Source organism: Phaethon lepturus, unplaced genomic scaffold, assembly GCF_000687285.1.
Source record: "Phaethon lepturus isolate BGI_N335 unplaced genomic scaffold, ASM68728v1 scaffold19176, whole genome shotgun sequence".
Taxonomy (NCBI): domain Eukaryota; kingdom Metazoa; phylum Chordata; class Aves; order Phaethontiformes; family Phaethontidae; genus Phaethon; species Phaethon lepturus.
The window spans coordinates 13,908-31,285 of record NW_010547130.1 but is presented as its reverse complement, the minus strand read 5'-3'; the positions used below and the strand labels follow the sequence as shown (position 1 = coordinate 31,285).

General features: G+C 47.2%; 1 protein-coding gene across 1 annotated transcript in view; it reads left to right on the top strand.

Annotated features, from left to right (window-relative positions):
• Positions 1–17,378, top strand: part of WNT11 (wingless-type MMTV integration site family, member 11) — a 22,879-nt gene that overhangs the window by 4,484 nt on the left and 1,017 nt on the right. Inside the window, exons 2-4 of the mRNA XM_010289549.1 lie at positions 5,018–5,253; positions 6,075–6,352; positions 7,801–8,093. Of these exons, the coding sequence (XP_010287851.1) occupies positions 5,018–5,253; positions 6,075–6,352; positions 7,801–8,093 (807 nt within the window). The remainder of the gene's footprint in view (positions 1–5,017; positions 5,254–6,074; positions 6,353–7,800; positions 8,094–17,378) is intronic.

Genomic DNA, 17,378 nt, shown 5'->3' with positions numbered 1-17,378 from the left:
AACGGCTTTGAAGTTTGCTCTTCGCTCCGTAGGCAGCTCGGGAAAACTTGACAAAGCTCCATGGCCTTCCTCGGCGCTCGGTGAGCCAACTCGCCGCTGGCATCGACTTCAGTCGAGCTTGGGCTGGAAGTCAATGGCCTTGTGCCCACTACTGCCAGCGCTGGATTTGGCACCGTATCTGAAAGCAGATCTTATTTTAAGCTTTTACTTCAGGGTTGGTTTTCTTTCCCCCACTCCTCTCCCTCTTCCTCCTCTTTATTTCTTTTTTTTTTTTAAATTTATTTTTTTCTACTATATAAATCCTGCTTCTCTGTTTGAAAAGGCTTTGCAGAACCAGTGGAGGCATTTACCAGGGGATGTGGTGGCTTTCTCAGTGCTTGTGGTTCCCCAGACCAGGGCTGATGCAGGGCAGGGTGGCAGGAGCATGGGCTGCCTCTGACTACCAGGAGGTTAGATGGGTAACAGTCCTTTTCCAGTCGAAAACTTGAGAAAATGAGGCTCCTGCGGATTAAAAACCTCCAATGAGATCTCAAAAAACCCTCCCAATCGCCACCTCTATTAAAGTTTGCTGCGCGCTTCACTCTCCACAGCCATGTAATTTTGTCTAAATCTTTTTGTTTCGCCCAAATCCCTGCAAGATTAAGGGGTTTAAGAATAGGCATCAGAAAGAGAGTGCCTTTGCAGAAAGAGAAGCAGACAGTTTGGAGCAGCGGTTCATGGATTCATCGACAATCTCCCTGTGAGACCTTCTTTGGTCACACCGCACAAGGGAGGATGGGGAGATGCCCTCTAGAGAGAGCCCCCACTGAAAGAGAGGAGACCCTTCCGCCCTTTAAGGGTGTTTTAAAGGGCACCAAAGCTGCACCACTTAACTCAAGGAACTTTTCCTCCCTTTGGCTTGACCAGGAGCAGTATGTTATGCACAGGGGTCCTTGTAAACCAAATCCTGTATGGTTTTCATTGATGTCTGCTCAGATCTGAAGGTACTTCTCCCAAGCTGCTGCTCCTATGAATAGTCTTCTCATGGAGCCTGGACCTGCAGGAATGGGCCCATACCTCTCAAAGGACCTAACACTGTAGAGCATTCATGTTTTCAAATGAATTTATTAACTGCCTGAGATAATTAAAAGAGTAAACGCAAGTCATGATCCATCCATGCATCATATTTCCTCTGTAATTACGTTTATGGTTTTCTGTCAGTATCCATAACTTCAGTTGAAAGCCCTGCTATGCTATATATAAAACAAACAGGAGATGTTTGATTTGGGGCCTGTTTATTTAAAGGGATGTGTCAAATATGTACATTTGAAAAAAAAAAAAAGCAGCAACCAAACCAACCATCCCTCAGTTGTCCTCAGGTTTCTGGAGAATGAAGGATGGAGCAGGAGAGTCAAGGGAGGAGAGCACGATGTTAGCAGGAGAAACCAGTGAAAAGCCGCATTTATAGGGTGGCAGCAGGTAAAATCCCCATGTGCTGCTTCTCAGATGAAGGGTGTGAGTGCAAAGGAAGATGTTTTTCAGGGATTTTTTCCCCAGATTGAGCACTAAAGGCTGTTCTGCTACCTCTGGCCTTAGGGCTGCTTTATTGAGGCTGGCTGTGCCCCTTTGGCCCTGGTTTCCCTCCCAGTGCCGGTGGTCAACGGAGATGGGAGAGACACCCACCGCCAAATCCCACCATGGACAAGACTCTTCTGGGGGAAGGTGATTTCCTTTCCACTGCCCACAAATGGACTTTGTTCCCCAACAGTGTCCTCTGCAGGTGGTGGACATCCCTCCCCGGTGCTGCCAGAGTTTGGGGAGCAGGGAGGGTTGGTGCCTTTCCACGAGGAGGGTTTAGAGCGACAAGGGGTGGGGAAGACATTTGTGAATGTAGGACAGAGACTGAGCAAACCTGGGCTGTCAGGGCATGGACTAGATGACCTAATAGGCCTCTCACATTCCTGATCTGTGATTTATAAATGCACTTTTCGGTCCCAGCAAGCGACTCCAGTAACTGTGAGTTTTCTTTTCCATCTCCATTACCCTTTACTTTTTCCTCCCGACGCTTGGAGATGTTTCCAATTATAGGTTCTCACAAGCAAAGGCATGAAGTTCAGGCCTGGGAGATGTTCAGAAAACACCTTCCTGCGTCTTGCATTTTTATTCTTGGCGGGCTCCATGGAGCTCGGCTCATTCGACAAGAAACAGCCATTGCTGCCACTTACTGAGTTCTCCCCAATGGGGCCATGGTCCTTCCTCTCTTGACTGTCTGGCAGATAATTCTCCCTCTTCCACAAAGTGAATTTCTTTCTTGTTGCATTATAAATCCGCTTCTCTAATGGTGATTATTTCAGGCCATCTGTAATAACATGATCTTGTTGTATCACACCCCCTTTCTTCACAATGGAGCCTGAATTCAGCTCTCATCCCAACTTGTAGGTGGTTGTTTCTGCTGTTCCTGACTCGCCTGTAAAGGTGAGATGCAGGTGCCTCAGTGTAGGCTTCCAGGTCCTTTAAAGATGCTGAACACCTCTATACAGGGTTAGAAAATGTGGTGCAGGACCTAGGAGATATATGCATCCTTCTGGAGGGCCAGATGAAACATCCAAAGGTCTCTAAAGTGTCACTTGGCACCTTTGATTAGAAAACTGATCTGGTGCCCCATAAGTACATCATCTCTCAGAGACCTGGAGCGTTCCTCATGTGCCTGAAGCCGAGGCTGTGAAACTCTCTCATTTCATCTGCCTCACCCTGCCTGCTTATTTTTCTGCTGGGACATACTGTGCTGGAGTATTTATCATTTTTACTCTATTAGTGACGAGCTGCTTTGGCTTCTTGCCTGATTTGCATTTCAGCCCATTCCTGAGAGTTGCTGATAGGCTTTCTGGGATAAGTTTTCACAGGTTTCTGGTGCCAAGTGCTAGGGGTTGGACACATCTCACCCAGCTCTGTGCTTATACAGTCCAGATGTTTGCGTCTGAGCTTGGTGCCTGGGTTCCCTCTATAGACAGTGCAGAAAATGAGCACTCCTCAGGCATGATGTTACTCTACTCTCAGAAGCACATCGGGCTACTTACTCCCTAAATGTGGCTTTTTCTTTCCATGGGCTGAAGAAGGACCCGTAAGGACTACTGTGAGGTCCACGCTGTGGGGGTTTGCAGTTAGGTGACATTCTTACTGTCCGAAGACCCATGCCTCTACCTTCAAACACACGATACATCTGAGGTGCCTGAGCACCCAGAGTATCACCAAGAGGTTTTATCTCCACCAGCTCAGGTCCAGCACCGCTTCACATCTAAGGCAAGCTGAGTTGCCTTCTGGAGGTGCCCCTCTCCAGGCAGGGAGCGTTGCAGGAGCAACAGCATGCAAGGGACTGACATGAACTACATGGCAGAATCTCTGACAATTAAATACTCCACTTTTTCCTTTCCCTCGAAATTCACTGGCCAAAACTTCTGTTTGCTGTATATTTAATGGACCTCTTTAAATATATGTATGATGTATATATTTACATAGCTAGCAGAGTGGTGGTTTCCCTTCCAAGTTTGCCACTGATTATCTAGTGCCAGAAATGCCGAAGTACAGCCGCCCGGGAATTTGTCTGTGCAGACCTGCTCAGCCCTAGCAAGGATCCTAGCTTTTCCCTGCTGGAGGAGAGCTTGGGGTTAGCAGTTATGTGCAGCCCAGAGCGAGCTCCAACATACACAGCAGCTGGTTCGAGCCAACCTTGGGGGAGCTGGTGGAACATAGATGTGTTTTCCTGAAAACCGAAGATCAGAGCTAATACCCCCGATCTTGGTTAGGGCTCAATTTTAGCTCCGTTTCCATCTCATTTACCTTCTGAAGGACGTGCATGTTACAGTAATAAAGTGAAATGCACCCAGAAATGTGTCTGCTAATAAGCCGAACTACCCAAGACGGCTTAGGATGAAACTGAAAGGCAACACATTTAACAAGGAGAGAAGGAAATATGTGTTAAGGCGGTTGTGTTGCCAGGATCAGATGCCAGTTACTGATGCAGCCAGCTAGAAAGTTGTTTTATGGGAATGAATAACATTTATGACTACCCTAAGCAGGTCATAAAGATACAAAGAGAGTTACACACCAGGCTTCTGCTGATCGCTGTGGGTGCTTGGGGAGGAAGAGCGCAGCCCTGTACGATGCGTGGCAGCGTTTTCTTCTTTTTTACCTGGAAATGTTGGCAATTGCGCACTAGAAGAGCCAATGGGGTCTTTGGGGTGTTGGTTGTTTCTTCCATTAGTAACATACGCACTGGTGCTAGTGGATCCCTTCTCGGTTTTGACCATGGTACTCTCTCTGCACGCACTCTCATCGTGCTTCTGTGCTATGTTTTTGGAGACTAGAGAAACAGACTTATCTACATGCAACAGTGATGGAATAGGTGGAGGCCCTTGGCGTTAACTCTAAGGGAAAGCATCTGTTTTGCAAACCTGGTGGCTTTTCCCTAGGCCTTGCAAGGGATTTTCTCCATAATTAATTACATGACATTTAGCATAATCCTTAGAAAGTGTGTGAGACAGATGCTGAATGCAAAACACTGATAACACCAACTTCACTTTTTTTTTTTTTTTGTACTGAATACCACAGTCTTGGAAGATCCAGCTTTCTGTTATCGTGGAACTGATGGGTCATTTTTCACTCTGTTGGGAGGTCCGTCCTCTTCATTCTTCAGAAAAAAACCTTCCCATCAGGATTTACACATTCAGTCAACTTGGTGTATGCCCCAGGACCTTTGTCCAGGCTCCCCTAGATGATGGAGAGAAACGCACACTTCTAGAGGGTGTTTCTTCCCCCTTACCTTAAACACCTACTTTAGAAGAGATAAATCACTCTTCATAGTTGCCTATCTTTCTCACCAGCTTAACCTAAGCACCTATTTACAGGTAGCTAAAATTAAGTCAGACGAACCCAGGCCAAAGCCTTCACTGGACTGGAGGTAGTGGAGAAATTAATATCGACCTGATGATTAACTTTTTTGTGGGTTTTAATGCCTTTTTGCATGTGCTTGTTTCCTCAGAGCTCTGTCCAAGACTCCTTCGGCTTTGGCCCTGAATCAAACCCAGCACTGCAAGCAGCTCGAAGGCTTGGTGGTTTCCCAGGTGCAGCTGTGCCGCAGCAACCTGGAGTTAATGCAGACCATCATCCAGGCGGCACGAGAAGTGATAAAGACCTGCCGTAAAACTTTCTCGGACATGCGGTGGAACTGCTCTTCCATTGAGCTGGCTCCTAACTACCTGCTGGACTTAGAGAGAGGTAAAGAGCACTGCTGGCGGAGCTGGGGACATGACCGAGTAGAGTCAGGCAGTCTGTGTGTGTGTGTGCGTGCCGGGGTTGGGAAGGTTCTTGCTACCACAGGGAAAGGTGAAGGGACTACGCAGCTTAGTTGTCCTGTTCTCTGAGACCATGTTCATCGTTATGGTGCCAGTCATGCCCAGGAGCTCTTGAGTCCAAGACCTAGTCTCCCACATCTCTTACAAAGCATGCCACCAATCTGGTTTGCTCATCTCATTAGGGGTCATGGAGCACTTGCACACAGCCATGGAGCTGCTGCTCAGGACATGCAGACTTGTCAAGCAGTACACGCTATGCCTGAGGCTACGTGCCAGTCATGCCCAGGAGCTCTTGAGTCCAAGACCTAGTCTCCCACATCTCTTACAAAGCATGCCACCTGTAAGCATGCCACCTTGTAAGCATGCTTACAAGCTCTGTGCCTCCCACCACCTCCCCCAGCTCCATGCATGCCAGCTCCATGACCTGCCAGCAAACAGCGTCCAGCATAGGGGCAAAAGGAGGCAGGAGAACCCGTGGAGGGGCTTCTTCACGTGCTCCAAGGGCAGATCACACCACGATGGACAAGTTGCATAAGTCCATGTGCCTCCTTGCCCTGCTGGGATGTTGCCTCGTGTTGAAGAGCTCATTCAGGAGATGTGCTCCAAGCTGGTGATGCCATGGGAGATCCCAACTGCGCTGAGTTGGTGTGTTCGCTGCTCTGTGGGACACAGATTGTGTGGGTCTCTTTTTGGGGAATGTTTAGTTGTGACAGGAGGCTGAGCTGGAGTTCTTGTCTCTTCCAGGCACAAGGGAGTCAGCATTTGTGTATGCCCTTTCTGCCGCTGCCATCAGCCACACCATTGCCAGGGCCTGCACCACCGGGGACCTCCCTGGCTGTTCCTGCGGTCCCATCCCAGGTGAGACACCTGGACCTGGGTATCGATGGGGAGGATGTGCAGACAACCTCAACTATGGTCTTATCATGGGGTCCAAATTTTCAGATGCTCCCATGAAGATGAAAAAATCAGGATCACAAGCCAATAAACTGATGCATCTGCACAACAGTGAAGTAGGGAGACAGGTAACAAATCCACGAGAGTTATTGTAATTGTACAATCATCTGTAGTGGTCGGTCGCTCTGTGAGGTTCAGTGTCTCTATCAGCTAGCGAAAGGAGCAGCTTTCTCCCAGACTGCTCTGAACTCCTTTGGCCTGCTGAAGAACTAGCTATATAACTCACGTTGGGACTCAGGAGGTCCAGAATGCTGTTATCAGCCCTGTATAACCGTGGGTGGGATGTCTCGTTGCCACCCTTTCCACATCCAAGGATGGCTCTGGCTTGCTTGCCCCAGGAGGTGCGGTGGGGATGGGTCCCGTCGTGCTCTGCCAAGGGCGTTGCACAGGCGAAGTGCTGTGTAAGCGTGGAGGATTACCATCTGCCAGACGCCTCCAGCAGCAGCTGCCTCCCAGCCATCCCTGCGGCCAGCGGGGCTGATTTTTCCTTTTCAAAATGCTTCGCTAGTGATTATTCCCATACCTGGCAGAAGCCGCTTTTAACAGCTTGCATCCCGTGGAGGGATAACGCTTACCACGCACGGTGCTTGGTGTGCACCAAGGAGCAAATCCCCATCGCAGCCCTCCATGAAGCTGGAGAAACGGGGAGAGGGGGCTGTAGATGTGACCCCTACACCCGCCCCTGGAGCTGCAGCAGTTCTCTAGGCTGGTCCTACCACGCAGCTTGGTCCTTTCAGGGCTGCCTGTGCTCAGGCACTGGAGCAGACAAAACTTGGAGCGTGTTGAGCTCATTGGCAGCTGACTGCCTAACTACGGGCTGAACTCACCTTTGCAGAGCACAACCATGCTGGACTTGCCTCCCCTGGGTGTTTTTCTCTGCCATTCCCATTCTATCTGATTTTTAAAATTTATTTTCATAATGTCTTGAGTCTTTGTTTTAATTGCAACGGGGATTTTTGTTTGGGACATCATGTTGCCATGGCTGGTGCATTCGTCCCTTCCTGGCAGCATCCTGCCATGTCCTACAGAAACGAGACTAGGGCAGAACCAAAGGAAAAGGCTCTTTTGGCCCCATGGCCAGCAGAAAGGCAGGGTGAGGGTGCCCTGAATTCATCAGAGCCTTGACATCTCTGTTACCCAAAGCACAAAGCTGCTGGAGACAGAAATGCTTGTTAATTTTCTATTTATGGATTGCTTTGATTTCCGGCTCCTTAGGAATTCAGAGGGTGGAAATGCAGCGCTATGTAGATATCTGATCAAAATTCAACATACTCTTCTGTCTGCTGGCTGCCACGGTGCCTTGGTGAAAGTAGTCCTGGGCTGATAGTGATCACCAAGGAGCTATGGGATCTCATTCCCTTTGCACAGTAGCTACTCTAGAGTGGCTGTGCAGAAATCAGAGCAGCAGTCCTTTCCTATAGCAGTCCCTGCTAAGCAAGCGCCTTCTTTAGCAAGCTTGTGGGATGTTTGGAGGTGAGAGAAGGACATTTCCTAACTCCTGCATTCCTTTTTGCAGGTCTTGAAAGCCTCTCTTGAAATGAAATGTAAGTGCCATGGAGTTTCTGGGTCATGCTCTATCAAGACCTGTTGGAAAGGCCTTCAAGAGCTGCGAGACATTGCATTGGACCTCAAAAACAAGTATTTATCAGCCACCAAGGTCGTTCACCGGCCCATGGGCACACGCAAATACCTCGTGCCAAAGGATATTGATATCAGGCCGGTTAAAGAGACAGAGCTGATATACCTGCAGAGCTCGCCCGATTTCTGCATGAAGAACGAGAAAGTGGGGTCACACGGGACCCAGGACAGGTGAGGGTTTCTGCAGTGGGTGCTGACTGCACTCTGAGCCCTGAAGAGGGAAGGGGGAGAGAGGAACATGGATGGATAAGTGGCAAATAACTGGGGCGGTAACACATGCATGCAGGTAAAGGATATCTCTGACATACGGTGTGGTCTACAGATGCCCAAGCCTATTAGTGGTGGTTGTGGCCAAGACAAGGCTGCAGACACCTTTTTGTGTTATACAGGCAGGCACAAGATACCTCTTGAAATCCCCCAGGCAGATCACCTCCGCAGGATCTTGTAATGATCAAGCAGCTGGTTTTTATTGTGCTGAGTGTCTCTAAGTAATTTCTTGCAGTCATTGCTGATGTGATGAGTCGTTACTCTACTGTAAGGTTCCTCAAAGTAGGCAAGTGTTCACTCAGTTAGGACCAGTGCTCCCAGGCAGCCTTAAAAAAGCCCTGTAAGCTACAAAGTTTAATTTCTAGGATTTGTCTTCCACGGCATTTTAACATTCCAGACGTGTTTGTGTTGCCCGTGTCTATGCAGAGAAATTTCTTTATCCCATTAATATTAGCGGTTTAAGGTCATCATACCCAACCTCCACCGGGCACAGTGCTGTCCCTTTCATAGGCAGCAGACGTGCCTGTCTCTTCCCAGGATCTGTTTATTCCCTCCAAGACAAACCAATTCCCCATTTCAGCAATCTGAGCATCTCTAGGTGGACAGCAGACCCCGCGACAGCCAAATAATTGTGTACTTCCAGAATTTTGCAGAATTTCCCGATTTTTTTGTTAGATGGCTGCAATGGCTGGATTTCAAGCTATCTCATTAGTTGCTGTCTGCTAGCTTGGCTTTCTTCAGAGAGTTCTCATAATTCTTCTTTGCTCTTGATGTTACTGTGGTGGTGGAATCTCAGTCAAGTTGCAAGGTGCACGCGCACGCCCTTTTGTGGAGTGTCTTCATTTTAATTCTTGTTGGATGTAGTGCTCTTTGTTCCACTTTGGTTCAAGGGAGAGAATGTTTTGCTGTAATGGAAATGAAGTAAATGATCCAAATGCAGAAAAGATTCTCTTTGGATACCTTTGATTCATATGAAGTATTTGGTGAGGGGTCTTCAGAGGATACCCTTTGGCAACAGCCATTTAATTGGTAACCACAACTCCGAAGACAGTATTTACCTGGTAGAGCTGATCAGGAGATGACAACAGCTGAATGAGACAACCGTGTCCTTTTTGTCCTCTGATGTTTTGTGGCAGTTACAGTTTTATATCTTCCATTAGGACCAAAACCAGTGGCTGGAGTTCTCTACAAAAGCACTTATCTGTCAGCTCTGTGGTGGGAATACCAAGGTGACGTTCATCGCCAGCCTGGTGGTGGAACAGTAATTAGCAAGTGAAGATGTTTATGGGTCCCTGAAGATTGTAGGGAACAGGCATGTGTTGAAACCGTTTTGAGGGAAAATGTCATTTGAGTGGAAGTGATGTTTTTGTGGATTTGTGTGGATTTTGTCAAATCTGTGTCTTGAAAAAGACCTCTTTGCTGTGCCACTCTGTTTTGCGATGAAAAAGTTGTGGAGGTTATTTGGAAATTAGTTTTATAAGAATTGTGTAAAATCAACAGGTTGTGTCAAAACCAAACTGCATTCATCACGGATTTGCCAAGTAAAACATTTTCCACGAGCTGAAATCCATTTAAGGGGGAGAAGGATGTGACTTCTTCTTCATCTAATTTCATTTTACAGCAGATTTTGCCTTTTTATCCCAGCTAGGGATGAAAAATATTTCAAGGTCTTGAATGATTTTTTTTTTTTTTTTTTTTCTTCCAAGGGTAGGAAAATGTGTATTGCAGGCGTCTGTTTATCCCGAGCTGGGCGACAGCAGTGATTGTGAGCCTGCCAGGCGAGGGTCCACGGGAAGTGAGATTGAGTGAGGATTTAGAGGACCAAGATATTAAGGCAGGAGGGGATGACATTCAAAAGGAACCTGTCAAGAAATGCTCCTTATTCTCGGATGTGCAAGATGGTGATGGCCGTGGGAGGGGAGGAGGGTGAGATAGTCCCGTGTTGAGCTGCAGACGTCTCTCAGGCCAAGTTTTAAGGTCATGTGTAGTTACGCTCATTTTCATCGCAATCCATCTGCCAGCTCTTGAGAAGATGCCTGGTGTCTCAAAATCGGCACGTGTAACACAAGCCATAGCAGCCTCTTTTCTGTGTTAAATGAGCAGAGGAATTAAGTGTAACATGCATACAATGTGTTTGCAAATCGGTCCTTTCTTCTCAGGGGGAGCAGGGAAAAGGAGGGGAGCGTCCCTAACCTCTTCCTCCCTTGGATGCCTTTTTCATTTCTCAATTTTTCTCTCATGAAGAGGACTTCTAAATGTATTTTAAAGGTGGTGGCTCTGTTCCAGCCAGCCACAGGACTGCAGAGATAGTGCCTAATGACAGAGATGAGGGAGCAGGAACGCAAAAGGGAAGCTGTTAGAGAGGGCAGGGAAAAATGTGGTTCATGATTTCTCCGCAAAGATGTAAAAATGCTCACGTGGAAATAGCCCAAACAGGTTTTTATTTTATAAGGCAAGTCCTGGAGGCACCTTAACATTTTATCCTTGTTGCACGTCAAAATTTTCTGGGGGGATATCCCACTGTTTCCTGCTAGGCTAATTTTTAAGGTCTTTTATGGCAAATGCAATCAAAAAGGGATTTTTAGTGGTGGTCCCTCCGTTCATTTTCTCTCTTCTCTTCTTCCAACACCTGCCTATTCCCTCTTTGGCCTTTTTCTGGCCATGAATATGGGTTCAGACCCCTACCACATGCTCCAGGAGACTGTGGTGTGGGTATCTCCTGCACCTTTTCAGCCCCACTTCCTGCCTCCCAAGGGGTGCAGAGAGGAGGAGACCCCATTAACAACCCCTTTTCCCGTTTCTGGATTAAAAAATCCAGGTTGCTGCATTTTTGTTACAAAAAATGGGTAGTTTTGCATCACATGGAGAAAAAGTCCTTTTCCCCCTCCCTCTCTCCCAGGTCTGGTGCTTGCTCAGAGCGCACTGGAAGCAGGACAGAGGTTGATGGCAACACCTTGGACGTATTGTGTTTCGGTGTACGCTGTAGGGAACTACCCTGCACCGGCAGATGGGTGGAAGGGATCATCTAATCGGTAGCTTCCATCTCTCTAATTATCCCCTGCATTATGCGGACTGATTGTGTGTTTTTCAGGCAGGAAAGGGAATTGAATTACCTTGTAGTGGAACGGCGTGAAAATCCACTTGGAAAATGTGCATCCGGTTACTCAAAAGCCTTTCAGAGCTCTTTGCTGAAAGGATTTCAAAGCCTTCTTCGGAACAAGCCCGAAATCTTTTTGAAGACGCCTTGCCCTTTCTTAGTTTGTTGAAATTAGAAATGGTTTGGAAATCTGCATGCCTCCAAGCGCTTGGGGTGTATCCAGATTTCAAAGTCAGGGAGCTGAACCCGAGCCTGAGATTTGAAGCCTCTTTGAAGTGCTCAAAATCTGATTAAGGAGCCGAGTTTTGCAACCGGTGTCCGAGGCTCCTACAAACAGGCTTGCTGCAACCACAGCCGCCATCAACTGCAGCCAAACTCCATGTGCCTGTATGCCACCATCACCCTTTCATAGCCAATAAAAAATGCTCCGGAGAAAAATCTAAAGCAGCTGATCTGTGGAGCAGCAACAACTTTCAAAACAACAAATTAACCACTGGGAAAAAATTCGTGTGTTCCCATTGCAGAGCTTTCTTGGACAAAATCGCCTTATAACTTTTGTCTAAACTACATCTTTTAACAAGGTACTTCAGGTTCTCCTACCTGAAAAATTCATTTTCAGTTTTGAGTAGATGATAAATAATAGCAGATTATAAAATTGAGATCTCTTTTGTGAGAAAAGGAGCAAAAGTATTAGCCTTCTTTATCAGTAGGGTGCAACGTATCATATTTCAAAGGCTGTAGAAGGTCCCTTACGGAATCCAAGGAAAGGGAAATTCTGCCGTGCATGCAAAAGCCTCCAGCCCCTGAAGCCTTGCAGAGATAACTGAGCTGTTTATTGCTGATCTTTCCCAGAGCAGCCTTGGAGCCAAGCGAACACTAGTCCCTCCTCGCTGAAGATGGGGAGGAAACCGGGCTGCAGCGAAGCTGGGTTGATCGCTCCTTAGCTGACTCACTTTGGCAATGAGCGTGGCCATTCTTTGGTGGCTCCTCCTTGCTCACGTATTCATTCTTTTCTGCCGTATAAAATATCTGTCTTCGGTGTTTCCCAAGGTGTCTTAGGCTGGTATGTTTTCTTGGGTAGGAACATGCGTGAAGTTAGTTGAGCATGCATCTGCTGCTCGGTGGTGACGGCAGAGGCTTAGCGGCTGGTGGCCACCTCCTCGGCATCTTGGTGGTCCCAACAGCAGGGCTGATCAAACGCTGCAAAGAAAGGATGTGGTGGTTTTCCGTCTTCAATGGCAGCCCTTTGTCTTGATGATGCTTGTTTCCTGCCACGCTGAAAATACGTTTCGCATTGCGTGATCATGTGGGCAATGAGATTTCTTAGCAGAAGCACCCATATTTAGATGGGAAAGTGAAAGAGTGGTAGTTATGGGTAGACAACAGCATTTGGTGTTTGTTTTTTGTTACAGCCTCTTTTAGTTTCTGTCACTCGGTGAGGCCACAAGAAGCAATATGATGAACGTTGGCTTTGAGTAGGTTATAATGTGTACGGTGATTTAGTGATTTTTTGGAATTGTTATCATTTTTTCATGGGATCCAACAAATGATGAATAATAATTAGCAAATAATTCTTCTGTGAGCGTCCCCGAAGTTTAAACTGGAGGGAAGTCAGAAAAAAGGTAGCTTTGTGTTCCTCCCACCTGCAGTGCTATTTCTACTTTCCCAGGGCAAAGTGCTCGTAGCTGGTGCCCATTTCGAGCTGTGCTTTCTTGGGCTTTTTCTCAGTTAATCCCCGGGGAAGTTTGAATCTTTCCCACTTGGGAAGGAGAGACCTGGATTTGACCATAAAGTTTCCTGAACAGATTTGTGAATAATAGATTTATCGATGGAAAGGGTAATTTCACGCAGTGAAATTGCAGTGGATAGTGAATTCAGGGGATAAAAAATTGCAGCCGCTCTCCTAAACATATCTAGTCACAATGCATCAAAACAGCGTTGGAGTTAGGGAATGTCACGGCTGGGAATGACTTTCCATGGAGCCTGATCTTTTTAAGAGCAAGACTGAACCAAGACCACCTAGTCACTGAAGATGTTTGTCTACTCTGGTCATAAAAACAGTTTCCCTAAACAACCTGTTCCAGGGATTTACTATCCTCAGACTTATGTTTTTCTTAATCTGAATTCAAACTAATCATAACCTAAAATCAAACTAATAATTTCTTGTCCTCTGTCCTCAGCATGTAAAGAACATTTCTTCTCTCTCCTTTTTGCAACAATCTTTTATAGATTGGAAGACACTTCTTCTTACAAACTTATCTAAATCAGTTCCTTCATCCTTTTCTGCTTTCTGAACTGCTCCTCTGACTCTCCTGGGAACATTCCCACATTTATCTGGATCTTTCTGAAAGTGTGTTGCTTACTTTGCATTTTAATCCACCCTCACAAAATGCTCTCAGCTCCTTTTGCCCGAGCGTTATCCACAAATTTTTAAGCTTACTCTCTACTCCTCATTAATGAAAATACAGGCTGGTTCCAGAGTCTCCCTTGACATCTCCTCGCTGACATGTACTATTGATAACTCTCCTTCGTAGGGTTGTTCCGTGTCAGTCTCTAGTCGTTCCTTGTGGATGAGAAAGCAATTTAAAAGTAGTTAAGATTCTGCCCTCAAAACCTTATATGAAGCTGTGCACTTTGATGCATTTTCAGCAATGTCCATTGTGTCACATACCTCCTGGGGGATTTTAATTATTTTTCTCTTTCTTTCTTTTATGTACTGCTGTACAACTTGACATTACCAGAGCAAGGGGCACTAAATAAATGAATATAGGAATCGGATTTAAAAGAGAAAAAATAAAATTATTTCTTTTCACAGCAGTACTGTCTTCTGGGACTTGTGGCTGCCGGAGTTCATGGAGGCAGATGGTTTCCCTGAGGTCAGAAAGGGATGAGACAAATGCATGGCCAAGATGCCCACAAGGGGATATTGAGATACCTAGGCAGGAACATACCTTCTATCCTCCCTAATGCCACAGCCCAGGTGCTGGTGGTGTATGAGGAGAAGGACTACAGAAAGTGGCCAGATTTGTGTTTTCCCCCCTGAACAGCACCTCCCACAGCCGTTGTGAGATGTACTGGGCCAGGCAGGCAGTTGCTGTGACCCAGCATGACTTTTCTTATGTACTCGTAAGCAGCTTCCAATCAATAGGACTGATGGAATGGGGTCCCAGTGGGCATCTGGCCCACCCCTGTCCTCATATGTCATTGTGGGTGACACAGTACAGAGTTGGACTCAGTTTGGCTCTCAAGTGCCAGGTGGGCAACCAAAAAAATTCTATCCTTATGTCTGCTGATGGGATAGAAGGCTAACTGGGATCGAGAATGAAATTAAGTGTGACATCTCCCCATGGCTTTTAAAATGAAAATCCCCCAGGAAGTAACTGTGAAATTGCTCTTAGCCTCTCCGTCCGGGGGAAGACTCTTAGAAGTGCTGGGATGTCCTTCACCATCTCTGCCGAGGAGCCACCCCCATGATGAGGATGTATGATGTACTGCAGTATTTCTGCAAATGAGGGCTGGAAAGGGGAGATGCTGGACAGGCGTACTGAGTGCGATTTGTCCAGTCAGCAGGGCTGACCTCCTCCCTTCTTGCACAAAGGAGGAAAAAGCACTGTGACAATGTAAAAGCCTGTTCCTGAGCCAGGACCTTGGCTGATATTGCGGCTGAAGCATCGTTTTTCATCGGTCTTCCAAGTGCTTCTAGAGGTTACGGTGTTGTGTTAAGATGCAATCGCCTGCCTTCGTATTTTCTCTCCGAGGCTCGGGAGGAGGGCATTTCTCTGAGTTGCTGGAATCATGCTGGACCGGGCCCAAAACAAATGAGATTGAACTTAACCCATCAGTGGGGAGTCTGGTGAGATCACAGCCGTGGGGTCTGAAAGCAGATGCTCAGGGGTAGCTTCTGTGGGTAAACTCTGGTCTTTGGGCTCCTTTGTCTTCCCCCACTTGCTTTTTGCATGTGTAGATACAGCTGAGAAACTACCTCTGTTTCAGCTTGTTTAAAGAAAAAGAAAAAGAATTCATCCAGGCCTGTGCTTTAAAACAGAAAACAAAGTCTCTGCTTAGTGGCATTGTCAGGGAAGTTTTCTAGAAGGCCATTTAGGTTCAGGATGGGGTCAAAAGCTTTGTTTTGGCCATTCAACCCATCTGTCCAGAATGTTCCTTTATCTGAAACTGAGAGAAGCTTGGGGATTTTTTAATAAGATTTTGGTTTTGCCTTTATTTCAGGCTGGGTGGGATGGGGACAGGGATGGAAAAGTATATCTCTTAGTAGATCCACTTTTTTTTTTTTTGCAAAGCGCGGGAGTAGGTGCAAGGAAAGGGAGATTCTCAGGTCCCAATGCAGCAGGTAGAAGACTTTTTCTCTCTATGTGAATGTGATAAATTTGACTGTCGAGTGCTTTGTACATTTGGGGAGTGAATGTCCTCAACGGTGAATTGGAGTCAGAGTGGACCCGTATCCCTTTTCTTGGCTATTTTGACGAACTCTCGGCACGAGGTGGCACATACGCACTGCACATCCCTCACCATGCTTCTGCAGGGTCCCCATCTTCCCTAGGTAAACCTCCGGGCAACAACCTTTCCATGCACCGGTAAAGCTGAGTAAGGTTGTCGAATACCCTCCCCTCTTCTAATGTCAACATGCCTATATGTGAACCTTTGCTCTGAATATTTAATGCATTTACTAATACATTTATGAGGAGTCATTCGGAGGTTTCCTGGTGGAGGGGCCCCGGCTCGCGGGGGCAGTAACAACGCCTTTGGTTCAGCGTTAGGCAAACACGCTCGGTGTGGTTGCAGACTTCGGCTTCGGTAGAGGCTTTCAAAGGTTTGTAAATATTTACACACACTCCCGAATGAGGGGGAGCAGGGCGGGGGGGGCCTTTAAACACTGAACCTGGAGAGGAATGCGAGTCAGAAATAACAAACAGGAGGCCCGCCTGAGTCAGAAGAAAATAAGGGAAGAACAAGAACAAAATCTCAACACCTCATTAATCCCGTAACTTCTCCTAAAGCATTACCTCATGAGGAATTCCTATAAACCTCATGGATTTGTTTGCGTCTATTAATGGAGTCAGCTCAAGACTCCAACTCATGCTCCTCTCTCCTTTCCCTGCCCCAAACCAGCCTTGGAGTGTTTCTGTCCAAAGTAGCCACCCAGAATAAAATTTAGGAGAGGCGTCAGCATTCCCCCCACTCTCCTAACTGCCTGTTTTACAGTAGTTTCAAGACTCAGCATCAAATTCACAGCCCCAGGGTGCTGGGTGCATAAGGAGATGTGTTACCCTACAGCGCTAGCGTCCAGCCAAGCATCTGACCAAACATGAACGCTTCCACCCTGGGCTATCTTTACAGCCCATGGAGAAATCGCGTCTCTACGACACGGTTCATCTCACCCAAAAGTCAATGCCTGTTGTGCTGTCATGTCCAGCGACCCAACTTGGAGTGTTTTAGGAGAACGAGATAACTGGTTTTTTGAGAGTGGCTGGGGATCCGTGATCAATGGATCAACGGAGGAGATTCCCCAGTTCGTGGGTTACTTTTGAAAACCTCAAGCCAGCTGCTTGCAAGCCGACAAAGTGAGGGAACCCCACGCAACGGCTGACTTATCCCGACGAGCCTGGTTTTAATTAAAAACAGGAGCAGAACAAGCAGTGGAAGACTGTGTGATATTTGGCCACTTGTCATCCCATCCGTGATCAATGGATCAACGGAGGAGATTCCCCAGTTCGTGGGTTACTTTTGAAAACCTCAAGCCAGCTGCTTGCAAGCCGACAAAGTGAGGGAACCCCACGCAACGGCTGACTTATCCCGACGAGCCTGGTTTTAATTAAAAACAGGAGCAGAACAAGCAGTGGAAGACTGTGTGATATTTGGCCACTTGTCATCCCCCGCCGCGCTCCTGCCGTGCTGCCGGCTCCCGGGTCGGGACTTGGGGTGTTGGAGGGCCAGCTCCCCGGCCGCTCGTACCGCGCGGGGGGACGCTCGGAGGAGAAAGCGCGGGGTCGGGCCCTGCTCGTTTCGGCTGTGATTTCCCTGATAGGGTCAGGGCTGGATTGTGGCCGGAAAAGCCCGCTCAGGGGCTTTCCCCG